Source organism: Microcebus murinus, chromosome 2 (assembly GCF_040939455.1).
Source record: "Microcebus murinus isolate Inina chromosome 2, M.murinus_Inina_mat1.0, whole genome shotgun sequence".
Lineage (NCBI taxonomy): Eukaryota > Metazoa > Chordata > Mammalia > Primates > Cheirogaleidae > Microcebus > Microcebus murinus.
Genome location: NC_134105.1, coordinates 105,341,870 through 105,358,956, shown reverse-complemented (window position 1 = coordinate 105,358,956; position 17,087 = coordinate 105,341,870). Strand labels below are relative to the sequence as shown.

The following is a 17,087-nucleotide window of genomic DNA, read 5'->3' as shown; positions in this document are numbered from 1 at the left end:
ATTATGTGAAGAAACCTAACGTGAGGGTCATAGGGTTACCAGAAGGGGAAGAAGATAACACTCAAGGGTTGGACAAGCTGTTTGAAGATTTAATAGAGGACAATTTCCCAGGCTTTGCTCAAAATCTTGATATACAAGTTCAAGAAGCTCAGAGGGCCCCTGGGAGATTCAATGCAAACAGGAAGACATCACGACATGCAGTCATCAGACTGACCAATGTATCAACTAAAGAGGCCCTTCTAAGAGCTGTAAGATAAAAGAAGCAAGTAACATACAAGGGAAAGCCAATTCGAATAACACCAGACTTCTCTAATGAGACTTTACAAGCAAGGAGAGACTGGGGCCACATTCTCACTCTTTTGAAACAAAACAATGCCCAGCCTAGAATCTTATTCCCTGCAAAACTAAGCTTCGTATATGAAGGAGAAATGAAGACATTCTCAGACAAGCAAAGGCTCAGAGAATTCACCAAGACAAGACCAGCCCTACAAGAAGTACTTAAAACAGCGTTACGCACGGAACATCATAATAATAACCCATGAATATAAAAACAACCAAACCCCAAAGATATTAAAGGCCAGATATTATAATGGCTCAAGACAGAAATCATAGCAACAACATCCAACGCAACAGAATGAACAGTAATCTACCTTACCTATCAGTTCTCTCAATAAATATGAATGGCTTAAACTCTCCAATCTAGAGACATAGGCTGGCTGAATGGATAAGAAAATATAGGCCAAGTATATGCTATATTCAGGAAACACATCTAACCTGCAAGGATGCATATAGACTAAAAATAAAAGGGTGGAGATCAATATTCCAAGCAAATAGAAGCCAAAAGAAGGCTGGTGTGGCAGTTCTAATTTCAGACGATTTAGTTTTTAAACCAACAAAAGTAGTGAAAGACAAAGAGGGTCATTATGTAATGGTGAAGGGCACAGTTCAACAAGAAGAGATAACAATTTTAAATATATATGCACCCAACTTAGGTGCACCCAGATTCATAAAGCAAACCTTACTGGAGCTAAGCAAATGGATTAATAGCAACTCCATAATCACCAGACATTTCAACACCCCACTGACGGCACGAGACAGATCCTCCAAACAGAAAATTAATAAAGAAATAATGGACTTAAACAAAACTCTAGAACAAATGGGTCTGACTGACATTCACAGAACATTCTACCCAAAATCCACTGAATATACGTTCTTCTCATCAGCACACGGGACATTCTCTAAGATTGACCATATCCTAGGACACAAAGTAAACCTCAAGAAATTTAAAAAAATAGAAATCATACCATGTATCTTCTCAGATCACAGTGGAATAAAAGTAGAAATCAACCGTAACAGAAACTCACATTTCTATGCAAAAACGTGGAAATTAAACACCCTCCTACTAAATGATTACTTCATAAATGATGAAATCAAGATGGAAATAAAAAAATTCTAGGAAGAAAATGACAATGGAGAGACAAGCTATCAACTCCTCTGGGACACAGCTAAAGCAGTTCTGAGGAAAGTTTATCTCCATAAATGCCTATAACCAAAAGTCAAAAAGATCACAAATAGACAATCTAATGAAACAACTCAAAGAGCTGGAAAAAGAAGAACAGACCAGCCCCAAACACAGCAGAAGAAGTGAAATCAACAAGATTAAATCAGAACTAAATGAAATTGAAAATAGGGAAGCTATTCAGGAGATTAACAAAACAAAAACTTGGTTCTTTGAAAAAATAAACAAAATTGACACACCACTGGCTAAGCTAACAAAAACCAGAAAAGAGAAATCTCTAATAATCTCCATCAGAAACAAAAAAGGAGATATCACAACTGATCCCAAAGAGATACAAGATATAATTTATGAGTACTACAAAAATCTGTATTCACACAAATTGGAAAATGTGGAGGAAATGGACAAATTTCTAGAAACACATAGCCTCCCTAGGCTCAATCAGGAAGAAATAGATTCCCTGAACAGACCAATCTCAACTACTGAAATAGAAACAGCAATTAAAAATCTCCCTAAAAAGAAAAGTCCTGGTCCAGATAGCTTCACACCCGAATTTTACCACACTTACAAAGAAGAACTAGTACCTATCTTGTAGAAACTATTCCACAACATTGAGAAGACCAGAAACCTCCCCGACACCTTTTATGAAGCGAATATTACTCTGATACCAAAACCAGGAAAGGATGCAACAAAAAAAGAAAGCTACAGACCAATATCCCTAATGAATATAGATGCAAAAATTTTCAACAAAATCTTAGCTAACCGAATACAGACGCTTATTAAAAAAATAATCCATCAGGACCAAGTGGGCTTCATCCCAGGGATGCAGGGATGGTTCAACATACGTAAATCTATAAATGCAATTCACCACATAAACAGAAGCAAAAACAAAGACCACATGATTCTTTCAATAGATGCAGAAAAAGCTTTTGACAAAATTCAACACCCTTTCATGATACAAACACTTAAGAAAATAGGCATAGAAGGGACATACCTAAAAATGATACAAGCCATATATCACAGACCCATAGCCAACATTATACTGAATGGGGAAAAACTGAAAGCATTCCCACTTAGAACTGGAACCAGACAAGGCTGCCCACTATCTCCACTTCTATTCAACATAGTGCTGGAAGTCCTGGCTACAGAAATCAGACAGGAAAGTGGAATTAAAGGTATCCAAATAGGGGCAGAAGAGATCAAACTTTCACTGTTTGCTGATGATATGATATTATATTTAGAAAACCCCAAAGATTCAACCAAGAAACTCCTGGAACTGATCAATGAATTTAGTAAAGTCTCAGGATACAAAATCAATACACAGAAATCAGAGGCATTCGTATACGCCAACAACAATCAAATTGAGAACCAAATTAAAGACTCAATACCCTTCACAATAGCAACAAAGAAATTAAAGTACCTAGGAGTGTACTTAACCAAGGAGGTAAAAGACCTCTACAGGGAGAACTATGAAACACTGAGGAAGGAAATAGCAGAGGATGTAAACAGATGGAAATCCATTCCATGCTCATGGATTGGCAGACTCAACATCATTAAAATGTCTATACTACCCAAACTGATCTACAGATTCAATGCAATACCTATTAAAATCCCATCAGCATTCTTCACAGATATAGAAAAAATAATTTTACGCTTTGTAAGGAACCAAAGAAGACCCTGAATATCAAGAGCAATTCTAGGCAACAAAAACAAAATGGGAGGTATTAATATGCCAGATATCAAACTATACTACAAAGCTGTAGTAATTAAAACAATTGGTATTGGCACAAAAATAGGAATATTGACCAGTGGAACAGCTCTGAGAATACTGATATAAAACCATCCTCATATAGCCATCTTATCTTTGACAAAGCAGACAAAAACATATGCTGGGGAAAAGAATCCCTTTTCAATAAATGGTGCTGGGAAAACTGGATAGCCTCCTGTAGAAGGCTAAAGCAGGACCTACACCTTTCACCTCTCACAAAAATCAACTCACGCTGGATAACAGACTTAAACCTAAGGTATGAAACTATTAGAATTCTAGAGGAAAATGTTGGAAACACTCTACTAGACATCGGCCTAGGCAAAGAGTTTATGAAGAAGTCCCCAAAGGCAATCAAAGCAGCAACAAAAATAAATAAATGGGACATGATCAAACTACAAAGCTTCTGCACAGCCAAAGAAATAGTCATGAAAGTAAACAGACAACCTACAGAATGGGAGAAAATTTTTGCATCCTACGTATCCGATAAAGGGCTGATAACTAGAATATACTTAGAACTCACGGAAATCAGGAAGAAAAAATCAAATAACCCCATTAAAAAGTGGGCAAAGGACTTGAACAGAAACTTTTCTAAAGAAGACAGAAGAATGGCCAACAAACATATGAAAAAATGCTCAACATCTCTAATCATCAGGGAAATGCAAATCAAAACTACAATGAGATATCACTTAACTCCAGTGAGAATGGCCTTTATCAAAAAGTCTCCAAATAACAAATGCTGGCGTGGATGCGGAGAGAGAGGAACACTCCTACACTGCTGGTGGGACTGCAAACTAGTTCAACCTCTGTGGAAAGCAATATGGAGATACCTTAAAGCGATACAAGTAAATCTACCATTTGATCCAGCAATCCCATTGCTGGGCATCTACTCAAATGATCCAATGACACTCTACAAAAAAGACACCTGCACTCGAATGTTTATAGCAGCACAATTCATAATTGCAAGGCTGTGGAAACAGCCCAAGTGCCCATCAATCCAAGAATGGATTAATAAAATGTGGTATATGTATACCATGGAGTACTATTCAGCTCTAAGACACAACGGTGATATAGCACATCTTATATTTTCCTAGTTAGAGCTGGAACCCATACTATTAAGTGAAGTATCCCAAGAATGGAAAAACAAGCACCAGATATATTCTCCAGCAAACTGGTATTAACTGAGTAGCACCTAAGTGGACACATCGGTACTACAATAATAGGGTATTGGGCAGGTGGGAGGGGGAGGGGGGCAGGTATATATATACATAAGGAGTGAGATGTGCACCATCTGGGGGATGGTCATGCTGGAAACTCAGACTTGTGTGGGGGGAGGGCATTTATTGAAACCTTAAAATCTCTTCCCCCATAATATGCTGCAATAAAAAAATAATAATAAAAATTAAAAAAAAAAAAGTTAATGGTTTCTGTTTGGTGGTCCAGCGCTGGTATTATCCACTACAGCTCCATGAGACCTGGTTAAGAACTTATAATAGATGTCTACTGCAATCGGTTGGATGAAATGGTAAGGATGCTTGTGATTAAGCAGCTGAGATTGGTCAACAGAGACAACAGAGACCAATTCTCTTGCAAGACAATGCTCCAACACATGTTCCACAAACAATACTGCTCAAACTACAGAGGCTGGCTGGACTTGGAAACTCTCTGTCATTCACCATATTCACCAGACCTTGCACCAACTGACTACCACTTCTTACAGGCTTTGGATCCCTTCTTGCAAGGAAAAATATTCAGCTCTCAGCAAGCTGTGGAAAATGCCTTTCACAATTGCATTGCCACTTACTCTCTAGGCTTCTTAACTGCTAGAACAAGCTACCATTAAAATGGCAAAGCTGGGCCGGGCGCTGTGGCTCACGCCTGTAATCCTAGCACTCTGGGAGGCCGAGGCGGGCGGATTGCTCAAGGTCAGGAGTTCAAAACCAGCCTGAGCGAGACCCCGTCTCTACCATAAAAATAGAAAGAAATTAATTGGCCAACTAATATATATAATATAAAAAAAAAAAAATCAGCCGGGCATGGTGGCTCGTGCCTGTAGTCCCAGCTACTCGGGAGGCTGAGGCAGGAGGATCGCTTGAGCCCAGGAGTTTGAGGTTGCTGTGAGCTAGGCTGACGCCATGGCACTCACTCTAGCCTAGGCAAGAAAGCGAGACTCTGTCTCAAAAAAAAAAAAAAAAAAAAAAAGAAGGGAGGGAGAGATATAAATTCCTCTCTCCCTAGAAAAAATGGCAAAGCTGTGTCCATAGTTCAGGTGCATACTTCGATTAATTGTACTGCTTCTTGTTTAAGGTATAATGAACGAAACTCTTGATTTGAAATCAAATATTTCATATTTAATGACCTAATATAACCCCACGCTGTGATGTGCCTGACATTATGTTGACGAGGTCCCCGCCCCTGCAGTCACAGCCAGCCCGGTGCTCTCACACATGTCCTCCCCTGATGCTTACCTGCTTACCTGGGTTCACAGCTCTGCCCCAGGCTACCCCGGTCACCAACAAGTCACTCTCGTACAGCAAAGATGAGCTAGGCTCCTCCTGAGTTTGGTGCTTTCCTCCATCCATTCAATAAGTCCAAGTCCTGTTCTCTCTCTAAAATGTCACCTGTTGAAAATGTCAACCGAAGGTTTGCTGCCGAAAAAGCTCTGAGCAAAAAGAACAAAGCTCTCTGTGGAGTGTGTTAAGGGCACCGTCTCTATGCAAATAATGTCATTCTGTGGGCAGCCATATGGCTTCCTCAGCTGCTACTAATGCACGTCACCCTCTCCACACACTCAAGGCAAAACTCCCGCAGAATCTGACAGGCTCTTGGCTGGATTGAACCATGACTTTCCCCCTAAGCTTCTCCGAGCCCTGCTCCTGCTGTCTCAGATGAGTGGGACAGAGAAGTACACACTCCCTCTGTCACAGCCTCAGCCGGCTCACACTCACCACCACCTACCAAGGTTCAAAACCTGGTCTCTGCTCTCCAAACTTGGGCAGCCCCCAACATTCAAGAGCTCCACACCCATTACTGTGAGGAGCTGCACCATCCCCCTAACCACTGGGCAGTGCCACCTTCTCCTGCCAGCTGAGGCTCCCCCTGCGGCTGCCCAGGCAGAACACCCCCAAGGGGCATCTGCAGGCTGGCCCCATGGCTCAAGGCAGACAGGTCACTGTGTATTAACCCACTTAATGGATGTGAAACCAGAGACCTAGGGGGATTATGTGACCTGCAAAAGGCCACCCAGCTAGTCAAAGGACAAGGTCTGTGTTAGGGTGTGAAGTCTGTGCTGTAGCAGAAAGAATTCTCAGATAGCGATTAGGATATACAAAAGTAAAAGTTGATTTATTTTCCTGAAGAAGAAAGAAAGAGAGGGATAGAGAGGGAGGAGGGCCATGACACACAGAGAGAGGACATATTGGGCATCGAGGAAAGTTGTTTGGTGCTTTTCAGGGGTAGAAATGATGTTTTTCTCTCCAACAGGGGACTAATTACAAAAGCAGCTGTGAAGCTGCTGTGTTGGCTTCTCTGTTTCTCACATAGCAGACTAAGAGCAGAAATTAGTTTCTCCTGTCTTTTTTTTTCTTAATGAGGAATAGTATATTCTTTTGGGTCCATCCTACCCTTCATTACCATCCCAGATAGATGGCCAAGATCCGGATCTTGTTTTAATCTTCCACATGTGGCTATCCAATTTTCCCCACACCATTTATTGAATAAAGATTCTTTGCCCCAGTGTATATTTCTCTCTACTTGGTCGAAGATCAAATGACAATATGTGGATGGTTTTATATCTGGGTTCTTTGTTCTATTCTGTTGGTCTATGTCTCTATTTTTGTTCCAGTACCATGCCTTTTGGTTCCAATAGCCTTTTAGTATAGTTTAACATCCAGTAAAGGGATGCCTTCAGATTTGTTCATTTTGCTTAAGGTTTTTTTTAGCTATTCGGGCTCTTTTCTGGTTCCAAACAAAGCATAGAATTATTTTTTCTAGATCTCTGAAAAATGATATCAATATTTTGATGTGGATTACATTGAATCTGTAAATCACTCTGGGTAGTAGGGACATTTTAACAATGTTGCTTCTGCTGATTCGTGATCATGATATGTTTTTCGATTTGTTCATATCATCTGCAATTTCCTTCCTCAGTATTTGATGGTTCTCTTTGTAGAGATATTTCACCTCCTTAGTTAAATATGTTCCTAGGTATTTTATAATATTTTCCTTGTAGCTTTTTGAAAAATATTGAGTCTGATTTGATTCTCAGCTTGACTGTTGTTGGTGCATAAGAATGCTACTGATTTGTGAACATTGATTTTGTAACCTGAGACTTTTCTGAATTTATTTATCAATTCCAGGAGACTCTTGGCAGAATCTTTGGGACTATTTAAATAGAAGATGATATAATCAGCAAGTGCAATTGTTTGACCTCATCTTTCCCCATTTGGATAACCTTAATTTCCTTCTCTTCCCTGATTGCTCTGGCTAGAACTTCCAGCACAATGTTGAACAGAATTAGTGAGAGTGGGATTCCTTGTCTTGTTCCAATTCTAAGTGGAAATGCTTTCAACTTTTCCCCATTCAGTATGATGTTGGCTGTGGTTTTGTCATATTGAGCTTTTGTAATTTTTTTTTTTTTTTTTTTTTGAGACAGAGTCTCGCTTTGTTGCCCAGGCTAGAGTGAGTGCCGTGGCGTCAGCCTAGCTCACAGCAACCTCAAACTCCTGGGCTCGAGCGATCCTTCTGCCTCAGCCTCCCGAGTAGCTGGGACTACAGGCATGCGCCACCATGCCCGGCTAATTTTATATATATATATATATATCAGTTGGCCAATTAATTTCTTTCTATTTATAGTAGAGACGGGGTCTCGCTCTTGCTCAGGCTGGTTTTGAACTCCTGACCTTGAGCAATCCGCCCGCCTCAGCCTCCCAAGAGCTAGGATTACAGGCGTGAGCCACCGCGCCCGGCCAGCTTTTGTAATTTTGATATATGTTCCACCTAGGACTATCTTGTTAAGAGTTGTTATCATAAAAGTGTGCTGAATTTTGTCAAATACTTTTTCTGCATCTATTTGAAATGATCATATGATCTTTGGTTTTGCTTCTGTTTATGTGATAAATCACATTTATGGATTTATGTATGTTGAACCGTCCTAGCATCCCTGGGATGAAGCCCACTTGTTCATCATGGATTATTTTTTTGATATGCTGCTGAATTCTGTCTGCTAGTATTTTATTGAGAATTTTGCCTCTGTATTCATAAGCATATTGGTCAATCATTTTCTTTTTATGTTTTATCCTTTACTGGATTCGGTATCAAGGTGATACTGGATTGTACAATGAGTTGGGGAGGATTCACTCCTTCTTGATGTTATGAAATAATCTCTGAAGTACAGGTACCAATTCTTTGTAGGTCTGATAAAATTTGGCTGTGAAACCATCTGTTCTGGGGCTTCTAATAATTTCTTCGAAGATTTTTTGTTGTTGCTTCTATTTTGTTGCTCATAATTGGTCTCTTCAAGAGTTCTATCTCCTTGTGATTGAGCATTGGGAGGTTGTATGTTTCCAGGAATTTTTCCTTTTCCTCAATGTTTTTGAGGTTATGTGCATACAGATTTTCATAGCATTCACAGATGACATTGTGTATTTCTGTGGTATCACTAGTAATATCTCCTTCATTCCTGATTGAACTTATTTGGGTCCTTTCATTTCTATTTCTAGTTAATCTAGCTAGAGGTATGTTCATTTTTTTATCTTTTCTGAGAACCAAATTTTCATTACATTAATATTCTATATATTTTTTTTATTTTCAAATTCATTTAGTTCTCTTCTGACCTTAGTTATTTTTCTTCTCCTGGGTTGAGTGTTGGCTTGCTCTTCCTTTTCTAGTTCCTTGAGATGATTCATAAGATTATTAGTTTATGATCTTTCTGTCTTTTTAATGTAGGCATTTGAGGCTATGAATTTTCCCCTTAGGACAGCTTTTGCTGAATCCCATGGATTTTGTTAACTTGTGTCCCCTTTGTCATTTACTTTGAGAAGTCTTTTGATTTCCACCTTAATTTCCTCCTTAACCAAATAGTCATTCAGCAGTAGGTTGCTTAGATTCCATAACTTTCTGTAGAATTGACTGTTTCTGTAGGAGTACATTTCTAATTTTCTACCAATATGATCAGAAAAGAGACATGGTATAATTTCTATTTTTTTGAATTTGTTGAGACATGTTTTCTGGCCTAAGATGTGATCAATCTTAAAGAATGTTCTATGTGCTGATAAGAAGAATGTATATTCAGTAGTTTTTGGGTGGAATGTTCTGTAAGTGTCTGTTAGGCTCATTTGCTCTACAGTCCCATTTAAATCCAGTGTTTCTTGATTTCTTTTCTGCTTTGAGGATCTGTCCAGTTCTGTCAATGGGACATTGAAGTCTCTGGCAGTTATGATGTTTCTGTGTGTCGCTTTCTTTAGATCTGGTATGGTTTGCTTTATGAATCTAGGTGCAACTGTGTTAGGTGCATAAATGTTTAGGATTGTTAAGACTTCTTCATGAATTGCTCTATTTACAATTATATAATGACCATCTTTGGCTTTCTTTACTATTATGAATTTAAATTTCATGTCATCTGAAGTGAGAATGGCTGCACCTGCTTTATTTTCATGTCCATTTGCATAGCATATTTTTTCCATCCCCTCACCTGAGTCTCAATGAGTTCTTGTGGGTTTTCTGCAGACAAAAGATACTTTGCTTCTATTTATTTTTATCCATTTAGCAAGCCTATGTGTCTTAAGTGAGGAATTCAAGCCATTCACATGTATTGAAAGAATTGATAAGTGGGGTGCATTTTTGTTCATCCTGTTGGGTAGACCCTTATAGCTTTGTTTTACCTCTTGAGCCATTATTTTATATGGGCTGTCAGCTTTAGATTTTGGGTGATTTTCCACTGGTGAATTTATCTTGTGCTGACGCATGTATAATTCAGATCTGGGTACTTCCTGCAGAGCAGGTCTGGTCTTGACAAATGCTCCCAGGCTTTGCTTGCCTAATAAAGTTCTCATTTCTGCCTCATATAAGAAACTTAATTTTTCAGGATACAAAATTCTAGGCTGCCTGTTATTATGCTTTAGAAGACTGAGAATGAGGCCCCAGTACTCTCTGGCTTGAAGGCATCAGCTGAGAAGTCTGCAGTTAGCCTGATGGGTTTTCCTTTGTAAGTTACCTGATGTTTTTGCCTTATTGCTCACAGAATTTCCTCCTTTGTGTTAACTTTTGCCAGTCTGATAACTGTGTGTTGTGGTGATTGCCTCTTTCCAATGAATCTCCCCGCTCACTGAGCTTCTTGTACTGGATATCTAAAAATCTAACAGGACCAGGGAACTTTTCCTCAATTATTCCTTCAAATAGGTTTTCCAACCCTTGTGTGTTTTCTTCTTCACACTCAGGGATGCCTATAATTCCTAAGTTTGGCTGCTTTACATGATTCCCTATTTCTTTTAGGCTTAGTTCATTCCTCTTAATTCTCTATTCTTTATTGTTGACTGACTTAATTCAAGATGTTGTCTTCAAGCTCTGACATTGTTTCATCTGCCTGGTATAGTATATTCTTAAGACTTTCCACCATGCTTTTTATTTTCTTAAATACATTTTTCATTTCCAGAAGTTCTACTTGATTTTTTTCTTAATTTAATTAAAATGCTTTATTAATGACAAGTAATGTAAAACTCACATTATTTCTGTATTAAATTATATTATGTAAACTACAAGATTATTACTTAAATTTTCCTTGACAAAAAAAAAATTGTATAATTAGTCATCTCTAATATACCTGCTCTCTAGTTCTAGGGTTAATTCATTTTTTTTTAATTTTTTTATTTCAACATATCACAGGAGTACAAATATTTAGGTTATGTATATTGCCCAACCCCATCCAAGTCAAAGCTTCAAGCATGTCTATCCCCCACATGGTGTGGATTTGATTTTTTTTAATAATTTAATTTATTTAGTGGATTTTCATTCATTTCCTTAATTCTTTTTTATGGTTTGTGTTGTTTTTCCATTTTCTCTTGTATTTTGTTGTGCTTACTTATAATCCATATTTTTAATTCTTTATCTATTATTTCAATATTCTGATTTTCATTGGTATCCATTGCTAGAGAGCTAGTGTTCACTTTTGATGGTGTTCATTCATTGTTATTCTTCATACTTCCGGGGTTCTTTCACTAGTTCCTTCTTATCTGGAGCAGCTGTTTCCTCTTATTTTTGTGATTTCTTTTGTTTAGATAATGGCATGCCCAGTTTAATCTCTGAGACAGCAGGTGGTGCTTGTGGATAAGAATCAACCTTGTATGACTCACTCAGTAAATAATGTAAAGGGTTGTGCAAATTGACCTCCCTGTCAGAAAGTAGCACTTGCCAAAAGGAACAAGCCACCACACTTTTGGATCCCGTGACTGGCTCTAGTCCCTCAGTAGACACAGTCAAATGCCCAGGTTGTAGGTGGGGCCCTACAACTTCAGGTGAGTCCTTATTCACTGCCACAGCAAAGACAGGTGGGAAGTGCAGCTGGGAAGAGCTGGACTGTGTAAACTTGCCTTTAGGCTCCACAAAAAAGCTGGCAAGATATCTGCTTCAGCAGGGTTCAACAATCTGCTCCCAGCTTCTGGGCAAAGCTGCCAGGGAGGGGCTCATGTGGCCCTACCCAGGCAGAAAGTCTGCTTGTGGAGGCAGAGGCATGTGAGATTCACAATCTGACAGTCTGTTGCAAGCTTCGCTCCTCTCTACCCTCCTGTTTCACAGTTTCCCCCCAGCATCTGCCAGCAGGCAGGAGCTCAAGCCAGCAGAGGTTCCCCAGGACTTAAATGCATGTCAGGAGGTTCCCTGCCCTGGATCCCAGCCTGAGCTGTAGCATGGCCCTCCTGTGGGGTGAGGGATACCCTGCAAGCACACTACAGCTAGGACTCACACTATATTCTCCCCCAAAATCTGCCCATGCAGGCACCCTTAATTCCTGAGATAATTCACAAATCTCCCCTTTGTGCTCTGGAGCAACGCGATGAAGACCTGGGGGTATGGTAACTAGGTTAAGTGTTTGAGGTGATGTATAGCCTAATAATCTTGATTTGGAATATACATCACCTAAATAATCAAATCAATCCATGACCATGCCAATGAGAATCACAGTGGTTCTGAGTAGACCACAAGGTTCACAAGCAAGTTTGTTGTGACTCTGCCTTGGGGCATGCCCTGCTCTGATGGAGTCTCTGGGCAAGCAACACAAGGGAGGGCCAGCAGGTAGGGAGCTCACAGTCTAAGCATCCATCTGTCTGCTGCAAGACCCCAAGAGGAAAGGTCTGAGCCCTACTGTCTGTGGAATCCTCAGTGTGGTGGCTCAATTCTCTTAACAAGTGTAGGTGGGGGAACAGAAGGGGACAAAAGGAATCTGGATGGAGGAAAGCTAGCACTCTGATCGTGTCTGCCCCTTTCTCCAAAAGGCTGCCTGCCAGGAATGTTCAGGCACTGGAGTCATGCAGATTACCAGGCCCCACTGGACCCCTGTGGCTCATGAAGTCTGGGCTCGGGCTGGGAAATGTCTCTGTGAGAATGAGCAAAACAGAACCTGAAGAGTTGAAGTCCCATGGGGAAAAAAAGGCCATGGTGAGTAGTGAAACAATATGATGCCAACCATCCCAGCTCAGGTCTTGAACTCCTGAGCTCAACCAATCCTCCCACCTCGGCTTCCCAAAGTGCTAGGATTACAGGCGTGAGCCACTGCTCCCCACATAGTTCTAATGTTTGATAACACAGTAGGGTGGCTATAGTTAACAATAATTTATTGTATATTTCAAAATAGCTAGAAGACAATATTTGAAATGTTCCAAACACAAATAAATGTTAAGTGGAGGTCTGTGGAGATAGGAGATATCCCTGGGGGGCTGGGAGCCTGGTGCCCTGTCCACAAGAAGCTCTCATCTCACTGAGGGCAACAGCTTCTGGGCTCCTTTGCACAGAAAGTCTCTCCAAGAGCTCAAGAACTTACCAACTGCCAGAGATGAGAGGGAGAGAAAAACAAACCACTTGACCTACCCTTCTCACTGGACTCCAAGCTTCTCAGGGGCTGATCTCTGTTGACACCTTGCTCTTACCTGTTCTGCTCTGCAACTTCTCAAAATTCATATGTTGAAGCTTACCCCGACTGTGGTCCCTTTAGAGTTTTGATCATCAAAAAATGTTATATGTGGACAAATGCTTAGTCTGCATCTACTGAGATGATCATATGACCTTTGGGTTTTATTTTCTTTTTAATGATACATAATTTTACAAATTTATGTGGTACATGTGATATTTTGATACATGCATACAATGTGTAACAATCAAATCAAGATTATTAAGATATACATCACCTCAAACACTTAACATTTCCTTGTGTTTGGAACATTTCAAATATTGTCTTCTAGCTATTTTGAAATATACAATAAATTATTGTTAACTATAGCCACCCTACTGTGTCATCAAACATTAGAACTATGTAGGGCGTGGTGGCTCACGCCTGTAATCCTAACACTTTGGGAAGCCGAGGTGGGAGGATTGCTTGAGCTCAGGAGTTCAAGACCAGCCTGAGCAAGAGTGAGACCCCATCTCTACTATAAATAGAAAGAAATTTGCCAAACAACTAAAAATAGAAAAAATTAGCCCGGTGCAGTGGCCCATGCCTGTATTCCCAGTTACTGGGGAGGCTGCGGCAGCAGGATTGCTTGAGCCCACGAGTTTGAGGTTGCTGTGAGCTAGGCTGATGCCACAGCACTCTAGCACAGGCAACAGAGTGAGACTGTCTCAAAAAAAAAAAAAAGACATTAAAAATCATTCCTTCTATCTAACCTTATGTTTGTACCGTTAACCAACCTCTCCTGATGTCCTCCTACACCCAGCCTCTGGTAACCATCACTCTACTCTCTATCTCCATGAGGTCAACCATACCTTTGTTGCTCCCACATATGAGTGACTACACTTGGTAATTGTCTTTCTGTACTTCATATAGTTGACATCACATAATGACTCCAGTTCCAGTCATGTTGCTGCAAATGACAGTATTTCATTCTTTTGATCACTGAATAGTATTCCATCATGTATATACTACATTTTCTTAATCCATTCATCTGTTGATGAACACTTACGTAATTCCATATCTTCCCTACTTAAAGGAAGCTGCTTCCATAAACATTGGAGCACAAACATCTCTTTGACTGATTTCCTTTCATTGGATAAATACCCAGTAGTGGGTAACTGGGTCATGTGATAATTCTATTCTTAGTTTAATAGAAATCTCCATACTGTTCTCCAAATTGGCTTTACTCGTTTACATTCCCACAACAACATATAACAGTTCCCTTTTCTCCCCATCTTCTTCAGCATTTGTTGTTTTTTGTCTTTCTGATAATAGCAATTCTAACTGGTGTGGGATGATACCTCATTGTGGTTTGGATTTGCATTTCCCAAATCACTAGTGATGTTGAGCAATTTTTGATATATTTATTGGCCATTTTATTGGCTATTTGTATGTCTTCTTTTGAGAAATGTCTATTTAGATCTCCTGCAGCCTCCTAGGTAGATGTGAGAGGATGTCAGTGGACTCCAGATATGGGGATAAAGTGGCTTTTGGACCCTAGAGTAGGATGTAGTCTGCTGGGGATTTGGCTCTCAAAATTGTACTGCGAGGCTGCTGCTTGGGTTTCAGGGGTTTGTGTGGGACCCAGCGCAAACTCCCTCTCTGGAACATGCCATCACACAGAGTCCACACAGCTCCCTGGACTAATGTCAGGATTCACATGGGCCCAGGAGTTTTCCCATAGCTAAGATTACAGGGGTTCACTGTGCAAATGTGGACCACGGGAGATCTCTCACTCACCTCTTCTGTGAAATGGGGAGTTCCTCTCTGCTCCAAGCTGATGCTGGCCAGCCCGGCTGCTCCATGGCCCTATCTTTCCATGCCTCTGAGGAAGTGATTTTGTGTCACTGCCCTGCTGAATCTCAGTGTTCCCTCTTAACATACTCCATTCAACATGTGGTTATCTACTCTCTGTTTTGGTCCTTCTTTGTGGAGGACATGAGCATGGATGCCTTTCTCAGCCACCATAACTACCAGTATGGATCATATAATTGATTTTTATCCTTCACTGTATGAATGTGTTATATCACATTTATTCATTTCCATATGTTGAATCATCCTTCTAGCTGAGGAATAAATTATACCTGATCTGGGGGAAGGTTTCTCTCAATGTGCTATTGAATTCAGTATGCTAGTATTGGGTTATTAAGTATGAAACGTTTCATTTCCTTAAGTACTAAGTTTGAAAGTTGATATCTCTGGCATTTCACTTTGACAATATTTCTTTTGTTTTTACCATGAGGGTACATACTTGTTTTTCAAACACATGGTCTAGCTGGTTATTATCTTTCAAATTTTTAAAGCAATTTTTTGAAACCACAAAAAAAGTCAAAATTTTCTGTTATTTTCAAATATAAGTCCCATCATGGAACCAATGCAGCACAGACAGCTTGAAATATAAACAAAGTATTTGGGAGGAATGTTGCTAATGAAAGCACAGGCTGGTAAGGCTTCAGATAATGCAAATTCCTCTTTCCAATCCACAGGAAGATAACTTGGGGTCCATAAGCTAATGCTGAGGCGTAGGTCCAGCTTAGCACAGGTGAAAAGGAAGGCAGCTTTGGTTGACTTCTATAATGTGCCCTAGACACTAACCCAATGCACACACACACAAACACACAGCACAGCTCAACACACACAGGGAGGTCTAAGTGAGATCTGCAAAGGAAGCCTCAGGGCATTTCCTGTGGAGGCTTCCACCCTTGCTGCTGCCTCCTTTGACCCTCTCTCAACACCCAGTACCCAGGTCCTAACTCCCTCCCCTGTGGCACACTCAACAAACACATCTACACAGCTCCCACACCTGGCCTTGTATCCTCAGAATTACACACACTTGCCACACAGCACAAGTGGTGGGCATTCGCTACCTGCACAATCAGACAGGGAGCCCTTGGGAAGGTTAGCAGAAGAGTCAGAATTCTTGTGAATGACAGAGGAAGGACCCTCACCTAGCAGGGATGAGAATCCTGAGTATCGGCACAGCTTGGGGAGGTGTCACAGAACGTAACCAGGCCATGAATACCCATACAGATTATGGTCGCAAAGTCAGGCTAACATAGGCCAGAGGCAGCTGGAGCTGAGCTGCAGCTGGCAGAGGCAGGTGTCTGCAGGCTTCAGGCTCAGAGCAGACGTGTCCCGGTGGTGCCGATTCTCCTGCTTCCTCCCATTAAATGATATTCATGGCCCGGCCTGAGTTACGGACCTCACTGTAGACAGTAGTCACAGGAACCTTTTCTTTCCCATGTACTTCTTGAGTGCCCTGGAATGCAAGACAGAGGGGTCCTGGAGCAGCTGAGGGAAAAAGTGGCCCAAGAGTTATCTATAGAACCAGTGCCCACTGACATGCTCTGTTTATGAAATTCCCCAAAGTGCAAAGCATTGCATTAACACCAATTACAAATCTTTGTTAGTAAATGGTGTTGATTGTCCAGAAATACATGAACAGGCAGCAGGGCCCAAAGGAGCAGATTCCTGGGTTTGGAAGCCCAGGACTGGGCAGTGAGGGACCTGGGAGTGCCCTGATGGGCAGTGGCCCCAGCCCTCACCTTGTTCTTACCCACCTGAGACTCCTGCTGTATCAGTTCTCCATAGTGGATGCCAACATCCTCAACATTCTGGTCCTCCTGCAATTGGCAACCTGAGCCACACAC

General features: G+C 40.7%; 1 protein-coding gene across 2 annotated transcripts in view; it reads right to left on the bottom strand.

Annotated features, from left to right (window-relative positions):
* Positions 1-15,760: 15,760 nt before the first annotated feature.
* LOC105873096 (SLAM family member 8-like) overlaps positions 15,761-17,087 on the bottom strand; it is a 215,728-nt gene continuing 214,401 nt past the window's right edge. Inside the window, exons 6-7 of one of the 2 annotated variants that reach the window (XM_012767660.3) lie at positions 16,998-17,074; positions 15,761-16,696 (exon numbers count right to left, since the gene is read on the bottom strand). In XM_012767660.3, the coding sequence (XP_012623114.2) occupies positions 16,604-16,696; positions 16,998-17,074 (170 nt within the window). In that variant the 3' untranslated portion in view covers positions 15,761-16,603. The remainder of the gene's footprint in view (positions 16,697-16,997; positions 17,075-17,087) is intronic. The other variant, XM_012767661.3, reaches the window with a different exon arrangement.